Genomic DNA, 15,080 nt, shown 5'->3' on the forward strand with positions numbered 1-15,080 from the left:
GAATATAATGATGCTGGGGAAAATGGAAGGAAAAAGGAAGAGGGACTGACCAAGGGCAAGATGGATGGATGTTATCCTTGAAGTGACTGGCTTGACTTTGAAAGAAGTGGGGGTGGCCACGGCTGACAGGGAGCTCTGGTGTGGGCTGGTCCATGAGGTCACAAAGAGTTGGAAATGACTGAACGAATAAACATGTCTAAAATGGAATTCCACAGGTTTTCCCGAGGGTATAATGTGGTCTCCCACAGTGGTCTAGGCCTGTTTTACAATTATATGTTCAGATATAGAAATTCCAGTGCACTTTTAATTTGACTAAATCCTTGCATTTGTTTATTTAGGATGCCTCGCAAAACAAATCTTTATTGAAGGCTCAGTTCTGCTACAGAAAGGCACCAGAAATATTGCTATGAAGAAAAATGACTGCTTTGACACATGTATTGACCAGTTCTGTTGTTAGCAAACATCACACATACATAAGAAAAATACACTTTGACACAGCAAAAGTATAACCAAATGATTTTACATGTTTGCTTCACCCATGGTAAATTCAGTGGGATTACCTCTAGAGAAGGAAAATGTTAAAGAACAGGGCTTTGAAAAAGTGACAGAATTATACAGCAAACATTTACTACAATTATACAAAATCTAGATTAACAAGATGTCACAAGTCTTGTACAAAAATGATGTTTTATGCAAATGCAACGACAATACAAATCCAACTGAGGCAACAATCTCATATTTCATCCTTGCTTTGTAAGTCCTCTTGTTAAGCTAAGATCTAATGTGATGGGTCGAATGCAGATCAACACACATTAACAAAGTGGTTATTTTAAAACAAACTCCTACAAATGAAAAAAAAGGAAATGTAGGCCTCATGGGGACGCAGTTTGACAAGCAACCACAATCTTGTACAATTTAATCTTGACTTTTCTTTTGCTCACATATTTCTCAGCAGATATTTCATCAGTCCCCCAAAAAAGAGGATGGGGAAATAGTTTTGATTTTAAAAACACTGGAAGAGAAAGGAATAAGCAATGACTGTTTTATTTTCTCCTGTTGTATTTTACTTACTAGACTTGAGAACTTTCCATGGCTGCTTTTCACACACAATACAGACATAAAGCAGAGAGGAAATGCATGTAATGTCCAGCTGAGCCTTTGGCTAAAGGGATGAAAGACTATATGACCAATGGGACTATAGAAATGTGACTACTAGTCATGCAAGACATCTGATACAGCTCTATATATCAGGTGGAGAACTTGTAGATCAGGAGTGAACTACTGGATGTTCAGATCCACATCTCATCAGCTCAGACCATTTTGAACATGTAAACAAGTAAACACGCATCCCTAGATCATAATAATAGATTAAGGACAACTGTCTACTTGTTCACATGGCTGTCCGTGAGTTGAAAATGTTGTATGGGAAATTAGGACTGTTTTAATGGGTTACTCAGATATATATATATATGGGATGTTTGAAAAGTTTTCTATATGAATCAGATTCCTTCAAAGCATTTGATGCTTCACAAAAGAAAGCACCACAAACAGCTAAATACCATGGATATTAACATGTTAACAGAAAGAAAGAGAAGGTTTTCATTTAATTGTGCTTGCCAAATATATGTAGATGTAAAGTTCAAAGGAAGAGGGTGCCTGCACTCTGTTTATAGAGATTTATAGAGATGACAGTGTGAATAATTCCTTTGACTGACTAGAAGAGAAACAGTTCTGTCATTTTGAACTGTTCCTTTTCACTATACCCAGTAGTTTAACAGACAACACTTGTTTGACCAACAATTTTGACATTCTCCTTTTCAAAAGATCCCTCCCTGCCCCCAAAACGCAGTGTTCTCTTCCATACATCACAGAACAGTAGGAGAAGCAGAAATGTTTGTATAGTCTTTGTAGGTCATTTTAAAGGTTGCAGGATCATTAATAGAGAGCAGTCTTTTTCATGATTCTCAGGAATTCTTGCTCATTTATTTCTCCATCGCCATCCCGATCGGCTTCGTCTATCATTTCCTGCAAAAACACCAGAGATTAAAGACCATTCTGGAATTGCACTGAAAGTTTTTGGTCGATTACATTCTTTGCTTAAGACATCATGATCCAAAGTGGAAATATATCAGTAACACATATTCCCATTTTCTAATAGTGAATTCATTACACTGGCCAACACACATTTTGATGCCTCAAATCTTAGACCTGTTTCTGTTGGAATTCAACCCCACACTGCCCAAGTCTGCAGTCCTCAATGAGGAACAGTTTAGTTAGCTTAGAATAGTCTTAGGATTTCCCTTCCTCCATGTGTCCTGTATGACGGTGCTATGTGCTTTGAAATCTCTCTCTCTCTCTCTCTCTCTCTCTCTCTCTGTTAGAGAGATGTAGTGATTGGTGTTTTTCCCCTCTCTTTGAAACCTTAGAAGAGGTGGGTGTTAGAGTTGCTCAGACCCAATTTTTTACTATTAAGAAATGTAGTTATTGTTTATTATTTAAATAAACCTTTTGTGATTTTGAAGATAGAACTCTGCATCTTTGCATGCCTAAGCTCTGAATTCTTACATCCACAACCAACTCCACTTCACACTCTGATCGTTAAAGAACCGAATGCTCAACTGTAAGTATCCTGTTTGATTTTTGGATGCTCTGATGTATATTTTAGGGTAGTTTTCCCTAACAGTTTCTGGGTATATTTGATTTGCTGATTCTAAGAATGGCACCAGTTTCCCCCTATTAGTTCTAGTTTTTGAGATACAGAGCATATGCCATCTACCAGTCGCTATCTGGGCTGAATGCAATACTCTGCTTGTAGCAAGTTGCTAACTTGTAATAGTTATTTGCATTCTTTTTAATAGATTGGAAGTCAACTAACGCCCAGCATAGAAGATGCAGACAGTGACTACTCTCTCTCTCTCTCTCTCTCAATCTATCTAAAAGTATAAATACGTCTGTCTGTTTCTACCACAAAGGGTGTTGCTAGGTGAAGTGACCCTATGTGATGTCACAAGGAAAGAAAGGTGAGAAGAAGGAGGGAAGGAAAGAGCCACCAGGAGAGCCATGTTGCCATTGAGACATTGTGGATACAGGGGACCTGTTAATCTGGAGACCCAAAGCTCATGGGGAGAAGGGGCACATATGCAGGGCACACACAGATGTCTAAGGGGATTCAATCCCACCCTGGGCATTCATGGGGAAGAAACAGTGAAATAGAAGGCAAAAATAGGATAAACATACACCACGGTCCTGTGGATAATGAGGAAATCCTGTGAGTGGATTGACTGAAACCCACGGAAAGGGGAAGACACATAGAATCATAAAATTTCTCAGAGTTGGAGAAAGGGGATGGAAGGAAAGAAGAGGAAGGATAGGGAAAAGGAATGAGAGAAGAAAAGAAAGAAAGTGAAATAAGGGATGAGAGCAGGGGACCAGTGGCCCCTCTGACACCTGGGCAACATTGGTAATATATGCTAACATATATGGTTATATATGCCTCTTCAAATTCTGCAGTGCTGCAGAATTTGAAGAGGCATGAATGGAGGGCGAAAGGGAGAAGTGTGCCAAGAGGAAGGTGCATCAAGCCAACCCCGACCGAGACCGCCTTCCACCTGGAAACCAATGCCCTCACTGCGGAAGAAGATGCAGAGCAAGAATAGGGCTCCACAGCCACATACAGACCCACAAGAATACTAGAAGACAATCCTCCTTGGAAAACGAGGGATCACCTAAGTAAGTAAATAAGTATATGCTAACAGAAAAATACATTTCAATAATTTACTATTAGTGCTCTTCAGGGTCTTTTCTGAAGTCACTCCTAAATGCTGGAATTCTCCAAAGACATGTTTTGCCTAAAAATTACAGTTACTATATATTTAGGGCCACAATACAAAGGCATTTCAAATCCTTCAGTGTTTTACATTTGGATACAATGTTTTCTGGATTTGTTGGGTTGTTGTAAGTTTTTCAGGGTGTATGGCCATGTACCAGAAGCACTCTCTCCTGATGTTTTGCCTGGATCTATGGCAGGCATCCTCAGAGGTTGTGAGGTCCTCACAACCTCTGAGACTTTATAACCTCTGAGGATGCCTGCCATAGATGAAGGCGAAATGTCAGGAGAGAATGCTTCTGGAACATGGCCATACAGCCTGAATAACATACAACAACCCAGTGATTCTGGATATGAAAGACTTCAACAATACATTTTTTTGTAATTGTTTCTAGTGTCTTTTAATTATTTAAATTCATAGAAATGCCTTAAATAAATAGGAAATTTGAAACATTACATTGGCAACTTACCTAGTACTTAAAGTGGGATATGGGAGAGGCAACCTCCCCCGCCCCCCCCCCCCCCAAGAAAACCCCCCACAGAATTCAACAGAATAAAACTAACAAGGAAAAGTGAAAGAAGTATGTTTATCAGAAGGTCAAAGTGTCAATTATAAAATCTCACAGACAATTGATCTACATGCCCTGCTCCTTATTATTACTATATATAGTTGGCACAAGACCTATTAAAAAGTGTAAAGCTGGATAAATTTTACATGAATACGCAGTAGAGAGGAACTCTAACACTCCAATGCCACAATCATCAGTTTGCCTAATTCTGACTGTAGAAGTAACATAGCTATTCAAACCATTCAGCAAAATATTTACCTGTAATTCTTCATCTGTTAATTTTTCTCCAAGCTCCTTGGAAACTTGCTTGAGGTTTTTAAAGGAGATCTTTCCTGTGCCATCTTCATCAAACAACCGGAAAGCCTTCAGGATTTCTTCCTGGGTGTCTTTTTCACTCTTAAAAAAATAAGAAAAGAGGGATTTTAAAACAAAATCTCCAATGATGCCTTCCAACTACTGTATCTAATAATAAGATTATATGCTACTTGCTTTACCATTTTTTTGGTCATCATGGTCAAGAAATCTTCAAACTCTATGACGCTGCTTCCCTCTTTTCCAAGCTCCGCAATCATCTTTCTAATTTCCTCTTTCTTTGGCTCAAAGCCAAGGGCACGCATTGCAACCTGCAACAGAATTTTTATTTATTTACCCTATTTATACCTCACCCTTCTCAACCGTGAAGGGGAGTCAAGACGGCTTTACACATAAGCAACTATTAAATGCCTTAAAATAACAAAAATAAACATTAAAATTAATATGCATTAAAACATTTTCAAACATTACATTCGTTATTAAAACCATGCCGTCCACAATCGTAATCCGAGGCCATTCCAGTAATCATTGCACATATTCCGTATCCTTCTATTGCATTACAATTACTCTCCAAAGGTTTGATCCCAAAGCCACATTTTCACTTTACTTCTAAAGGCCAGGAGGGAGGGGACTGATGTAATGTCACCGGGGAGGGAGTTCCACAGCTGAGGGGCCACCACTAAGAAGGCCCTGTCTCTCATCCCCACCAGTCACACCTGTGAAGGAGGTGGGACTGAGAGCAGAGCCTCCCCAGATGAACTTAATCTCTGAGGTGGTTCATAGGGGGAATTTAATTCGGACAGGTAAGCTGAGCCAGAACCGTTAAGGGCTTTATAGGCTGAAGCCTCTGAAGCTGTCTATCTAGAGTGCTTTGAATGTGCCTTCTTGCATGGCATGGGGTTGGATTGGATTGCCCTTGGGGGTCTCTTCCAGCTCTATGATTATATATCAGGAGTAGGTAATACAGGGTCCAATGGATACACTTTTTGTCTTCTGTCCTCCATCTCATCCTGATGAAGGCTAACCCTTTTGGGATCCAAATGTCTTTCCTTCACTTTCTGCCTCTGAAAGAGAAGAGGAATGGAGGAAAGGGCAAGCTTGGGGAAGACCCTCTCCCTCCTGGCTCCCCCCCCCCCCCCCCCGTTACAGCCTGCTATGTGGCCCCCAAATGAGAAAGTTTGCACATCCTTGCAATACACCATGAAAAAATTTAAAAGAGAAACAAATTTAAAAGACGAAAAATATATTAAATCATTTTCACTTCTTTTAGATAGTTCCAGGATGGACTAAATAAGCTCTTGCCTTTCACTATTAATCTCAGAGAAGGGGAAGGTTCTTTGTTTTCATATGAGTTAACATATCCACATTGACCCATACATAAGCCGATCCAGTTTTTTTTGGGTTGATGCTTTGACTCAACATTCTAGATTTATATATGAGTATACAGGGTAAATTACTAAAAGGAATTCATCACTTTACCTTTAGCTCTTTAATATCAATGGTGCCATTTCCTTCGGTATCAAACAAATCAAAAGCTTCTTTGACCTCCTGCTTTTGATCTTCGGACAATTCATGCTTCAACCCACTTTTCTTTCGCTGGGCAGTGCTTGGTGTTATTTTTTTATGGCTGGATGCCTTCCATTGTGCAATTGAAAAAGAAGAAGATATCTCACAAAAGTTTTCAGAAAACAATACTTAGTTATGAATTCAATGGGGATATAATTTGCTAGGTTTGCTAAAAAGAACAAAGGGGTTCAAGTAATAAATCATAGAATCACAGATTTGGAAGAGACCTTGTGGGCCATCCAGTCCAAGAAGCAGGAAAATCACATTCAAAGCACCCCCGACAGATGGCCAGCCAGCCTGGAGCCTCCACCACACTCTGGGGCAGAGCGTTCTACTTCTGAACAGTTATCAGTCAGGAAGTTCTTCCTAATGTTCATTTACACCCCCACTGTAACTATGTCATGGTCAACATCAACAACTAAAAAGATTTCTAGGAATTGTCAAACCTATATGCAATAATACTTCATCTATACCAGGTATGGGCAAGCTTCAGCCCTCCAGGTGCCTTGGACTTCAACTCCCGATAGGCTGTTAGGAATTGTGGGAGTTGAAGTCCAAAGCACCTGGAGGGCCGAAGTTTCCCCATGCCTATTATTAACACACTTTAGGACAGTGATCATCAAACTTTGGTTGTCCAGTTTTTTTTAAGACCCTGGCTCTTGGCCAAAGTGCCTGGGGCTTCTGGGAAGTGTAGTCTAAAACACAGGAAGACCCAAAACTATGCCTATCCATTCTTTGCACACTTTCCTGCGAACCACAAACAGAATTTCGTGGTCAAAGGTTTAGCCTGCAAACAGTTGCGTTTGGTGTGTTGTCAAAGGCTTTCATGGCTGGAACCACTGGCTTGCTGTAGGTTTTCCAGGCTGTATGGCCATGTTCCAGAAGCATTCTCTCCTGAAGTTTTACCCACACCTATGGCAGGCATCCTCAGAGGTTGTGGGGTATATTGGAAACTAGGCGAGTGAGGTTTATATATCTGTGGAAAGTCCAGGGTGGGAGAAAGAACTCTTGCCTGTTGCAATTAATCATCTTGATTAGGATTGAAAAGCCTTGCAGCTTCAAACCTTGGCTGCTTCCTGTCTGAGGGAATCCTTTGTTGGGAGGTGTTAGCTGGCCCTGATTGCTTAATGTCTGGAAGTCCCCTGGGTTTGGCTTGTCTCTTATCCAGAGAGGAACTAGAAGGATATTTATTTATTACAGTATGTAATACGATTTTTGTTCCTGGGTTATAAATATCATTTCCTAATTGATTCTATCATAAAAACATGGGGAAAGTTTCTTAAACTGCAAAAACTTTGTTTCTGTGGGACACCCTGCAGCTATAGTTTTTCAAAGTATATAGTTTTTCAATGGCTATTGGCTAGTTTTTCAATGGATATCTCATTGAATCCTAACCAATTCAACATAGTTCGTGGCAGCCACCAATACAAAGTTCCTGAAGTATAACAACTACTTTAGAAGCAAGTGCCACACAATTAAACAGGAAATAACACTTTCAAACCAGAAACCGATTTTTTTCAAGTTTTGTTTGCAGAGTGTTATTTATTTACTTGTTTACTTTTTTTTTTATCCCAGCTTTCTTCCAATAATAGAGACTCAGGGGAGGTCACAATCAATGCAAATTAAAATATAAATGCATTAATTAAAATGCAAATATAAATATTAAACAATTAAGGATTTGTGGGTTGTTGTGGGTTTTTTCGGCCTATATGGCCATGGTCTAGAGCCCTGATGGCGAACCTATGACACGTGTGTCAGCACTGACATGCACAGCCATTTTCAATGACATGCGGCAGCATGCAGCCACATACAGAGAAGTATGGAACTGCATGCCAGGTGCAGTAGCCGAGGATGAAACATTTGCTGTAATGTATTGTAGTCACTCTGTACCGGAGGTCTGTAGGCCAATACAACAGAACTCCGGCACAGAGCATCTGTTCTGGGACTTCCAGTTAGGCTGTTACAGAATCCTTGACCTCACTTCTGGCTGGTGGAGCAGGGAGCAGCGCAATGCCACAGGGGATGCATCGCTGGGGGCCCTGTGATCACCGTTACCAGCAACCACATAACCACAGCACCCATCATCCAATCTACTGTTATGGGGTGTCGTGGTTTTCTAACTGACCATCATTACTGAGATAAGTGAGGGGGAAGCTGGAAGAGGCAAGGGCCTGTGGTATGGGTGCCATTTCCCACCATTAGAAATAGCGGCAGCATTCTTAATTTACATAAACAACACCATCTTGCAGCATAGTACAGGCTCCATTTCACCACTATTACTGTTGTGCATCCTCATGAAGCCCTATTTCTGCTTATTAACCCTGCTCTTTCCTAAAGGACAGTTACATGTGCCATCTTGTGGTCAGTTAGGCTAGTTATCCCCTAATTGCCTAAAGTTATACTGTATATTGCAATTATACATTTTTGTTATTTAAACTTTAAATATCGTGAAATTATGGGATTTTTTACTCAAAGTGACACACTGCCCAAGTTATGCTCAGTTTTTGGGCGAATTTTGACACACCAAGCTCAAAAGGTTGCCCGTCACTGGTCTAGAGGCATTCTCTCCTGACATTTTGCCTGCATCTATGGCAAGCATCCTCAGAGGTAGTGAGGTCTATAATTAAGGATTTGTGTCGTTAGAACTATTATATATTAAAAAATTAAAATGCATTTGGAAAATAGGAGTGTGGAAAAATGTTGGATGAACCCTCCATGCTGGATTTAGAGCAGGCTTGAGCACACTTGGGCCCTGCAGGTGTTTTGGACTACAACTACCACAATTCCTAACAGCCGTAGGCTGTTAGGAATTGTGGGAGTTGTAGTCCAAAACACCTGCAGAGCCCAAGTTTGCCCAGGTCTGATTCAGAGTCATTGCTGAAGGAAAGGGTGGACTTTGGCTGCATCTACACAGGAGAGTTAACGCAGTTTGACATCACTTTAACTGTCCATGGCTCAATACTATGAAAGCTTGGGATGTATAGTTTCAAGAGGTCTTTGTCACACCAAACTACAACCCTCAAAGACTCCACAGCTCTTCTAGCGGTGCCAAATCGCATTAATTCCACAGTATAAACGAGGAGGAAGCCAGGCACTCACCATGGCGCAAAGGAGGGAGCCGCTCTTTCAATCCACCGCACAAAAACCAGCCTTGGACCACCTGCATTCGCTGATGGCTACGCCCCGCCCCTATAAACACCGCCCATCCAATGAGAGACGGGATTCTCGCCATGCCCCGCCTCCCTTTGTGTCCGTCACGACCAATTAGGGCAACGCGAGCGGAGGGCGGGCTTTAGAGAACGCCCATGTTACCGTTTCTGTTGAACTCACAACAAAACGGGTGGCGTCGGTTGCCTGGCAACCGCTCTCCCTCGCCAGCCAATTAGGGAAGCCGGCGGAGTTCTGACGCAAAGATAGGGAAGAACAATGTGACTGTGAGCATGCGCAGTAGTGTCTTTCACATGGGTCCTCATTTGTCAGCGCATGCGCAAAGGAAGGAACAGAATTCAGAAGGGACTAACGAGGCAGTGGCCCTTCAGCAACACTGGGTTAATATTCTAGTATTAAATAATATTACTAATGTTTTACTTACTGTATACTGTAGTAGCACTTGCTTTATTGGCTAATTTGTTTGTTGGAGATAGCAACCTTCTCAAGCCTCTTCTATGTGATGTTTATCTGTTTTATAATGTGTAGGTTTATTTCCTGAAGTGTGTGTCTTTTTTGGTTTGAAGTTACCTTAGCTCTTAGCTGAAAGCCAACCTTAAAAACTCTGGCATAGACACTGAGAACTGGGAAGCCCTGGCCCTTGAGCGCTCCAGCTGGAGGTCAGCTGTGACCAGCAGTGCTGCGGAATTTGAAGAGGCACGAATGGAGGGTGAAAGAGAGAAATGGTGTGTCAAGCCAACCCTGACTGAGACTGCCTTCCACCTGGAAACCGATGCCCTCACTGCGGAAGAAGATGCAAATGAAGAATAGGGCTCCACAGTCACCTACGGACCCACAAGAATACTGACCCTGGAAGACTATCCTACTCATCCAACGAGGGATCGCCCCTAAGTTACCTTATCTCTATATACTTGAAGCAGTGGGAGGGGCTGCAGACCATGTGACTGGCTCAGTGACTGTTTAGAATGTTCAGTTTTAAAAGGATGACAGTTAGTCGTCAGTTGAGGCTGGAGTCTGTTAGAGTGCAGAAGCTAGTGTTAGGAGTTAGACGGCATGAGTCAGTCTGTGTACAGAAGTCAATGTTAGAAGCTAGAAGTCAGTTGAGGCTTGATTGTTATTAAGGAGAGTTGTACAAAGCAATATATTTTTGAAGGCTTTCATGGCTGGAATCACTGGGTTGTTGTAGGTTTTTTTGGGCTATATGGCCATGTTCTAGAGCAGCGTTTCTCAACCTGGGGGTCAGGACCCCTGGAGGGGTCGCAAGGGGGTGTCAGAGGGGTCACCAAAGACCATCAGAAAACACAGTATTTTCTGTTGGTCATGGGGGTTCTGTGTGCCAAGTTTGGCCCAATTCTATCGGTGGAGTTCAGAATACTCTTTGATTGTAGGTGAACTATAAATCCTAGTAACTAAAACTCTCAAAGGTCAAGGTCTATTTTCCCCAAACTCCACCAGTGTTCAAATTTGGGCATATTGAGCCAAGAGTGATCCAGATTCATCATTGTTTGAATCCAAAGTGATCTCTGGATGTCGGTGAACTACAACTCCCAAACTCAAGGTCAATGCCCACCAAACCCTCCCAGTGTTTTCTGTTGGTCATGTGAGTCCTGTGTCCCAAGATTGGTTCAATTCCATCATTGGTGGAGTTCAGAATGTTCTTTGATTGTAGGTGAACTACAAATCCCAGCAACTACAACTTCCAAATGACAAACTCAATCACCCCCCATCCCACCAGTATTCAGATTTGGGCGTATCAGATATTCAGATTTGGCCGTATCATTCACTGGACCCAGTTTGGTCCAATGAATGAAAATAGATCCTGTATATCAGATATTTACATTATATTTCATAACAGTAGCAAAATTACAGTTATGAAGTAGCAACGAAAATAATTTTATGGTTGGGGGCCACCACAACATGAGGAACTGGATTAAGGGGCCGCAGCATTCAGAAGGTTGAGAAACACTGTTCTAGAGGCATTTTCTCCTGACGTTTCACTTGCATCTATGGCAAGCATCCTCAGAGATAGTGAGGTTAGTTGGAACTAGGAAAATGGGTTTATATATCTGTGGAATGACCAGGGTGGGGCAAAAAATTCTTGTCTGTTGGAGCTAGGTGTGAATATTTCAACTGACCACCTTGATTAGCATTTGATGGCCTGGCAGTACCTGGGGCAATCTTTTGTTGAGAGGTGATTAGATGTGCCTGACTGGTTTCCCTCTGTTGTTTTGCTGTTGTAATTTTAGAGTTTTGAGCAATATAGTTTTGAAGAGACTGCTAAAGATTATAAGTTCAAGATACAAACTGAAACGTTTTAAAGCAGTGTTTCTCAACCTGGGGGTCAAAAGCGGATATCAGAGGGGTCGCCAAAGTCCATTGGAAAACACAGTATTTTGAGTTGGTCATGGGGGTTGTGTGTCGGAAGTTTGGCCCAATTGTATTGTTGGTGGGGTTCAGAATGCTCTTTGATTGTAAGTGAACTATAAATCCCAGTAACAACAACTCCCAAATGTCAGTTGGTAGGCTGTTAGGAATTGTGAGAGTTAAAGTCCAAAACACTTGGAGGGCCTAAGTTTGCCGATGCCTGTTTTGATTGTCTGGAATAGATGATGCAAAATTTGGAAGGCAATGAAAGGCAGAAGCAATAATTCTGTATTTCATTTGCAGATATCTTGTGATCATGGCTTTCAGAAGTATGAGCAGTAAGAAACATATTGGACTTCAAGAGCTTTCAGCTTTGGCATCCACTGGAAGGACCCTTTTAGGACCGGTGAAATCATCCAAATTTATAATTAACGAAAGTACTCTGGACAGTATCTTGATTTGTTCTGCAGCGAGACTTCTAGAAAACTTGGATTTCAATAGTGCTGTTGGACAGCTTCTTAACGAGTCCATCCAGGCGCAGGAGAAAGAATATAAAACTGGAACGACTACACTATTATTTCTAGTCAGTGCATGGAGCAATGCTGTCCTTGAATGCCTTCAGCAGGATGTTCCTGTTTCAATAATAGTATCTGTGATGTCCGAAGGTCTGAATTCTTGCATTGAACATGTGCAAGGCCTTGCGTTATCACTGCACGATATACACCAAAGGCGAGATGATGTTCCTATAGAATGTGAAGACAAGGCATCAACGGTTGTTGACGTCAGTTGTAGCATTATCGGAACACAGGCTGTGGAAATTGAAAACCCAGATCTCAAAACAAACAACACTGTTTTAAATCCACTTGTACAGCTGTACAATTGTGAGGGAAAATCAGGTGGTATCTTCACTGAGAAAGCAAGCACATACAATTCTGGGGTAAAGTGTGGGTATCAAGAGCTATTTGGTGACACAGCATATTCATCAGCGAAATTAGTAGATACCAGTTGTATTTTCACAGGATGTAAAACTGTCATCGACAAAGAACAGCATTTGCAAAATTGTCAATCTGGGGTATCAAGCTGCAACCAAAGATCAAAAGTAACCCATAGTAGATACTTCAATAACATAAAGGAAATACCTTTACCCTGGCAACTAGATCGATCCAAAAAACATTTTGATGAGCTCTGTGAACTAGCAATGTCACTTAGCCATGGAAGCTGGCCTGCCATGAAATTGGTGCAGGATGTTCTCAGCTACCAGTTGCATAGTGTCAACATAATGGCTCTTCCTTTCCAAGTTAACCTTTCAGAGGTCGTGACTTGTTGTTTACCAGGTGTCTCTGAAAGCCATTCTTGTGTTTATCCTGGTTACACAACTTTAATATGCCCAGAGAAAGCGGTCATTGCGAAGCACTTTCAGGATGAGCCTCTTCGTGTTATTCTTGTAGATGGGGACCTAAGTGAAACCTATCACCATTTGGGCTTTAACAGGCCACAGAATGTAAGAATCCTCTTTGAAAGTGCATCTGATCTGGAAAACAGCCAGAGATCTTGGGTGGATTCTATGCTAGATATTCTGATTCAGTTTGGGATAAATTTAGTTTTGGTACAAGGTGCGATCTGTAGAAGTTTGGAACAACGCTGTCTGTTGAATAACATATTGGTGGTTAATGGAGTCGCTTGCAATGCATTGAGGGCTTTTGGTGCTATTACAGGCACAGAACGGGTGACCTACCTCACCCAAGTGAATGAGCGTTGTGTTGGCAAAGGCATCTATATGAAGCTCTGTGAAACTCCGGAGTCAAGTGGAATGGAGCTGAATGGCCAAATGCTGGTTTCTTTAATAGCAAAAGGAATTCCCCTGACGACTGTGGTGCTTGGTTGCCCTGTTATGTCCAAGATGCAAGCCACTGAAGATAACTTTTGGACATGTGCTTCCCGTGTGCATCATGCCCTTCTTGACCAAGCAGTCTTTCCAGGAGGTGGCACTGTGGAATTCCTATGTCTCAGTTATCTTGGGAACTTGGAGAAAGCAACCAAAATTTCTAAAGGAGGTTTTAATGCTGGCATCTCTTGGTTTGGAAAATATTCAGAACAATATCAACCTTTGGTGCTCAGTGCTTTGGCACGTGGTTGGCACCAGTACCTTTGCACTATCATGTGCAACACCACAAAATGCACATCTGAATTAGAAGCTAGCACCTTCATACAACAGCATCTCCAAAAAGCAGCAACCTGTGATTCTCCAGCAGTGTACATACTAGATGAGTTTAAGAAGGGTAGGATGGGAGTTGCAAGCATTGAATATGTTGGGACGCATGAAAAGGCTCCAAAAGTATATGATAATGTTGGGGCTAAGACAGAAGCATGGCGAAGGGCTCTAGATTTGGTGCTCTTAGTGCTTCAGACAGATGCTGAAATTATCACAGGCCCTCAGAGGGATCAGTTGCTCAAATCACAGGTCACAAGTGAGTTCCTGTTTTTGTAGGAACATGTACAGCTGCTAAAAATGACAGAAGATTAAAATTGTCAGTATTTTGCAAGAAGAAAAGTAGGCATATAATAGGAAAATAAAATTTAAAATTCTGTATTTTAGAAATTAAAAAATGATGTTATCCACAGAAACCATTTTAATGGGGTGCATCTGCACTGTAGACTTAAAATACTTTGATATCACTTTAACTGACATGTCTCAATGCTGTGGAATCATGGGAGTTGTAGTTTTACAAGGTCTTTCGCTCTCCCAAACTACAACTCCCAAGGTTCCATAGCATTGAACTATGAGCCATGCTTTTTAAAACCTAAATGTATATTTTTCTATTCCAATGTTTGTTCATTTTTTGATGCTGGTCATCGATTGTAATAATAAATAAATATGTATTGAACCATGGCAGTTTATTTATTTATTTCGTATCAAAAGCATTGCATAAATTAGTATAAAAGTGATAAAAATGGAAAGGGCACAAGTGGCTAAATAACTTTTGACCAAAAGTGGGCAACAGCAACTGCATTGCCTGTAGACTCCAACAAGTTTTCCTTTGTACATGAGGCAGGACATTGTGGACAAGCATACAGATGCAGCGTTGTCTGTTCTGCTCCACAGTCGCACAAGGTGGAGGATTCTTTTAGGTAGTGCCATTTTGCCAGGTTGTCTTTTGATCTGCCCACTCCACTTCTAAGTCTATTCAGGGATTTCCAAGTTACTCATTCTTGGTTGCCCCTCGATACAAACCCTCATGGGAGGCCATCCAATTGGGATTTCCTGGTTTAGCTGC

At 41.4% G+C, this 15,080-nt stretch overlaps 2 protein-coding genes across 2 annotated transcripts; one reads left to right on the plus strand and one right to left on the minus strand.

Annotated features, from left to right (window-relative positions):
* Nucleotides 1-837: 837 nt before the first annotated feature.
* LOC132776873 (uncharacterized) lies at nt 838-9,478 on the minus strand. Its single transcript, XM_060778973.2, has 5 exons — nt 9,373-9,478; nt 6,187-6,342; nt 4,890-5,018; nt 4,654-4,791; nt 838-2,025 (listed from the first exon to the last, which is right to left on the minus strand). Exons 1-5 carry the CDS (start codon nt 9,373-9,375, stop codon nt 1,936-1,938), a joined length of 516 nt encoding a protein of 171 aa, XP_060634956.2. The 5' UTR covers nt 9,376-9,478; the 3' UTR covers nt 838-1,935.
* Nucleotides 9,479-9,750: 272 nt separating this feature from the next.
* Nucleotides 9,751-14,690, plus strand: BBS12 (Bardet-Biedl syndrome 12). The gene is made up of 2 exons (XM_060778972.2): nt 9,751-9,821; nt 12,109-14,690. Exons 1-2 carry the CDS (start codon nt 9,757-9,759, stop codon nt 14,291-14,293), a joined length of 2,250 nt encoding a protein of 749 aa, XP_060634955.2. The 5' UTR covers nt 9,751-9,756; the 3' UTR covers nt 14,294-14,690.
* Nucleotides 14,691-15,080: the final 390 nt, after the last annotated feature.

This window comes from Anolis sagrei, chromosome 5 (genome assembly GCF_037176765.1).
Source record: "Anolis sagrei isolate rAnoSag1 chromosome 5, rAnoSag1.mat, whole genome shotgun sequence".
Taxonomy (NCBI): domain Eukaryota; kingdom Metazoa; phylum Chordata; class Lepidosauria; order Squamata; family Dactyloidae; genus Anolis; species Anolis sagrei.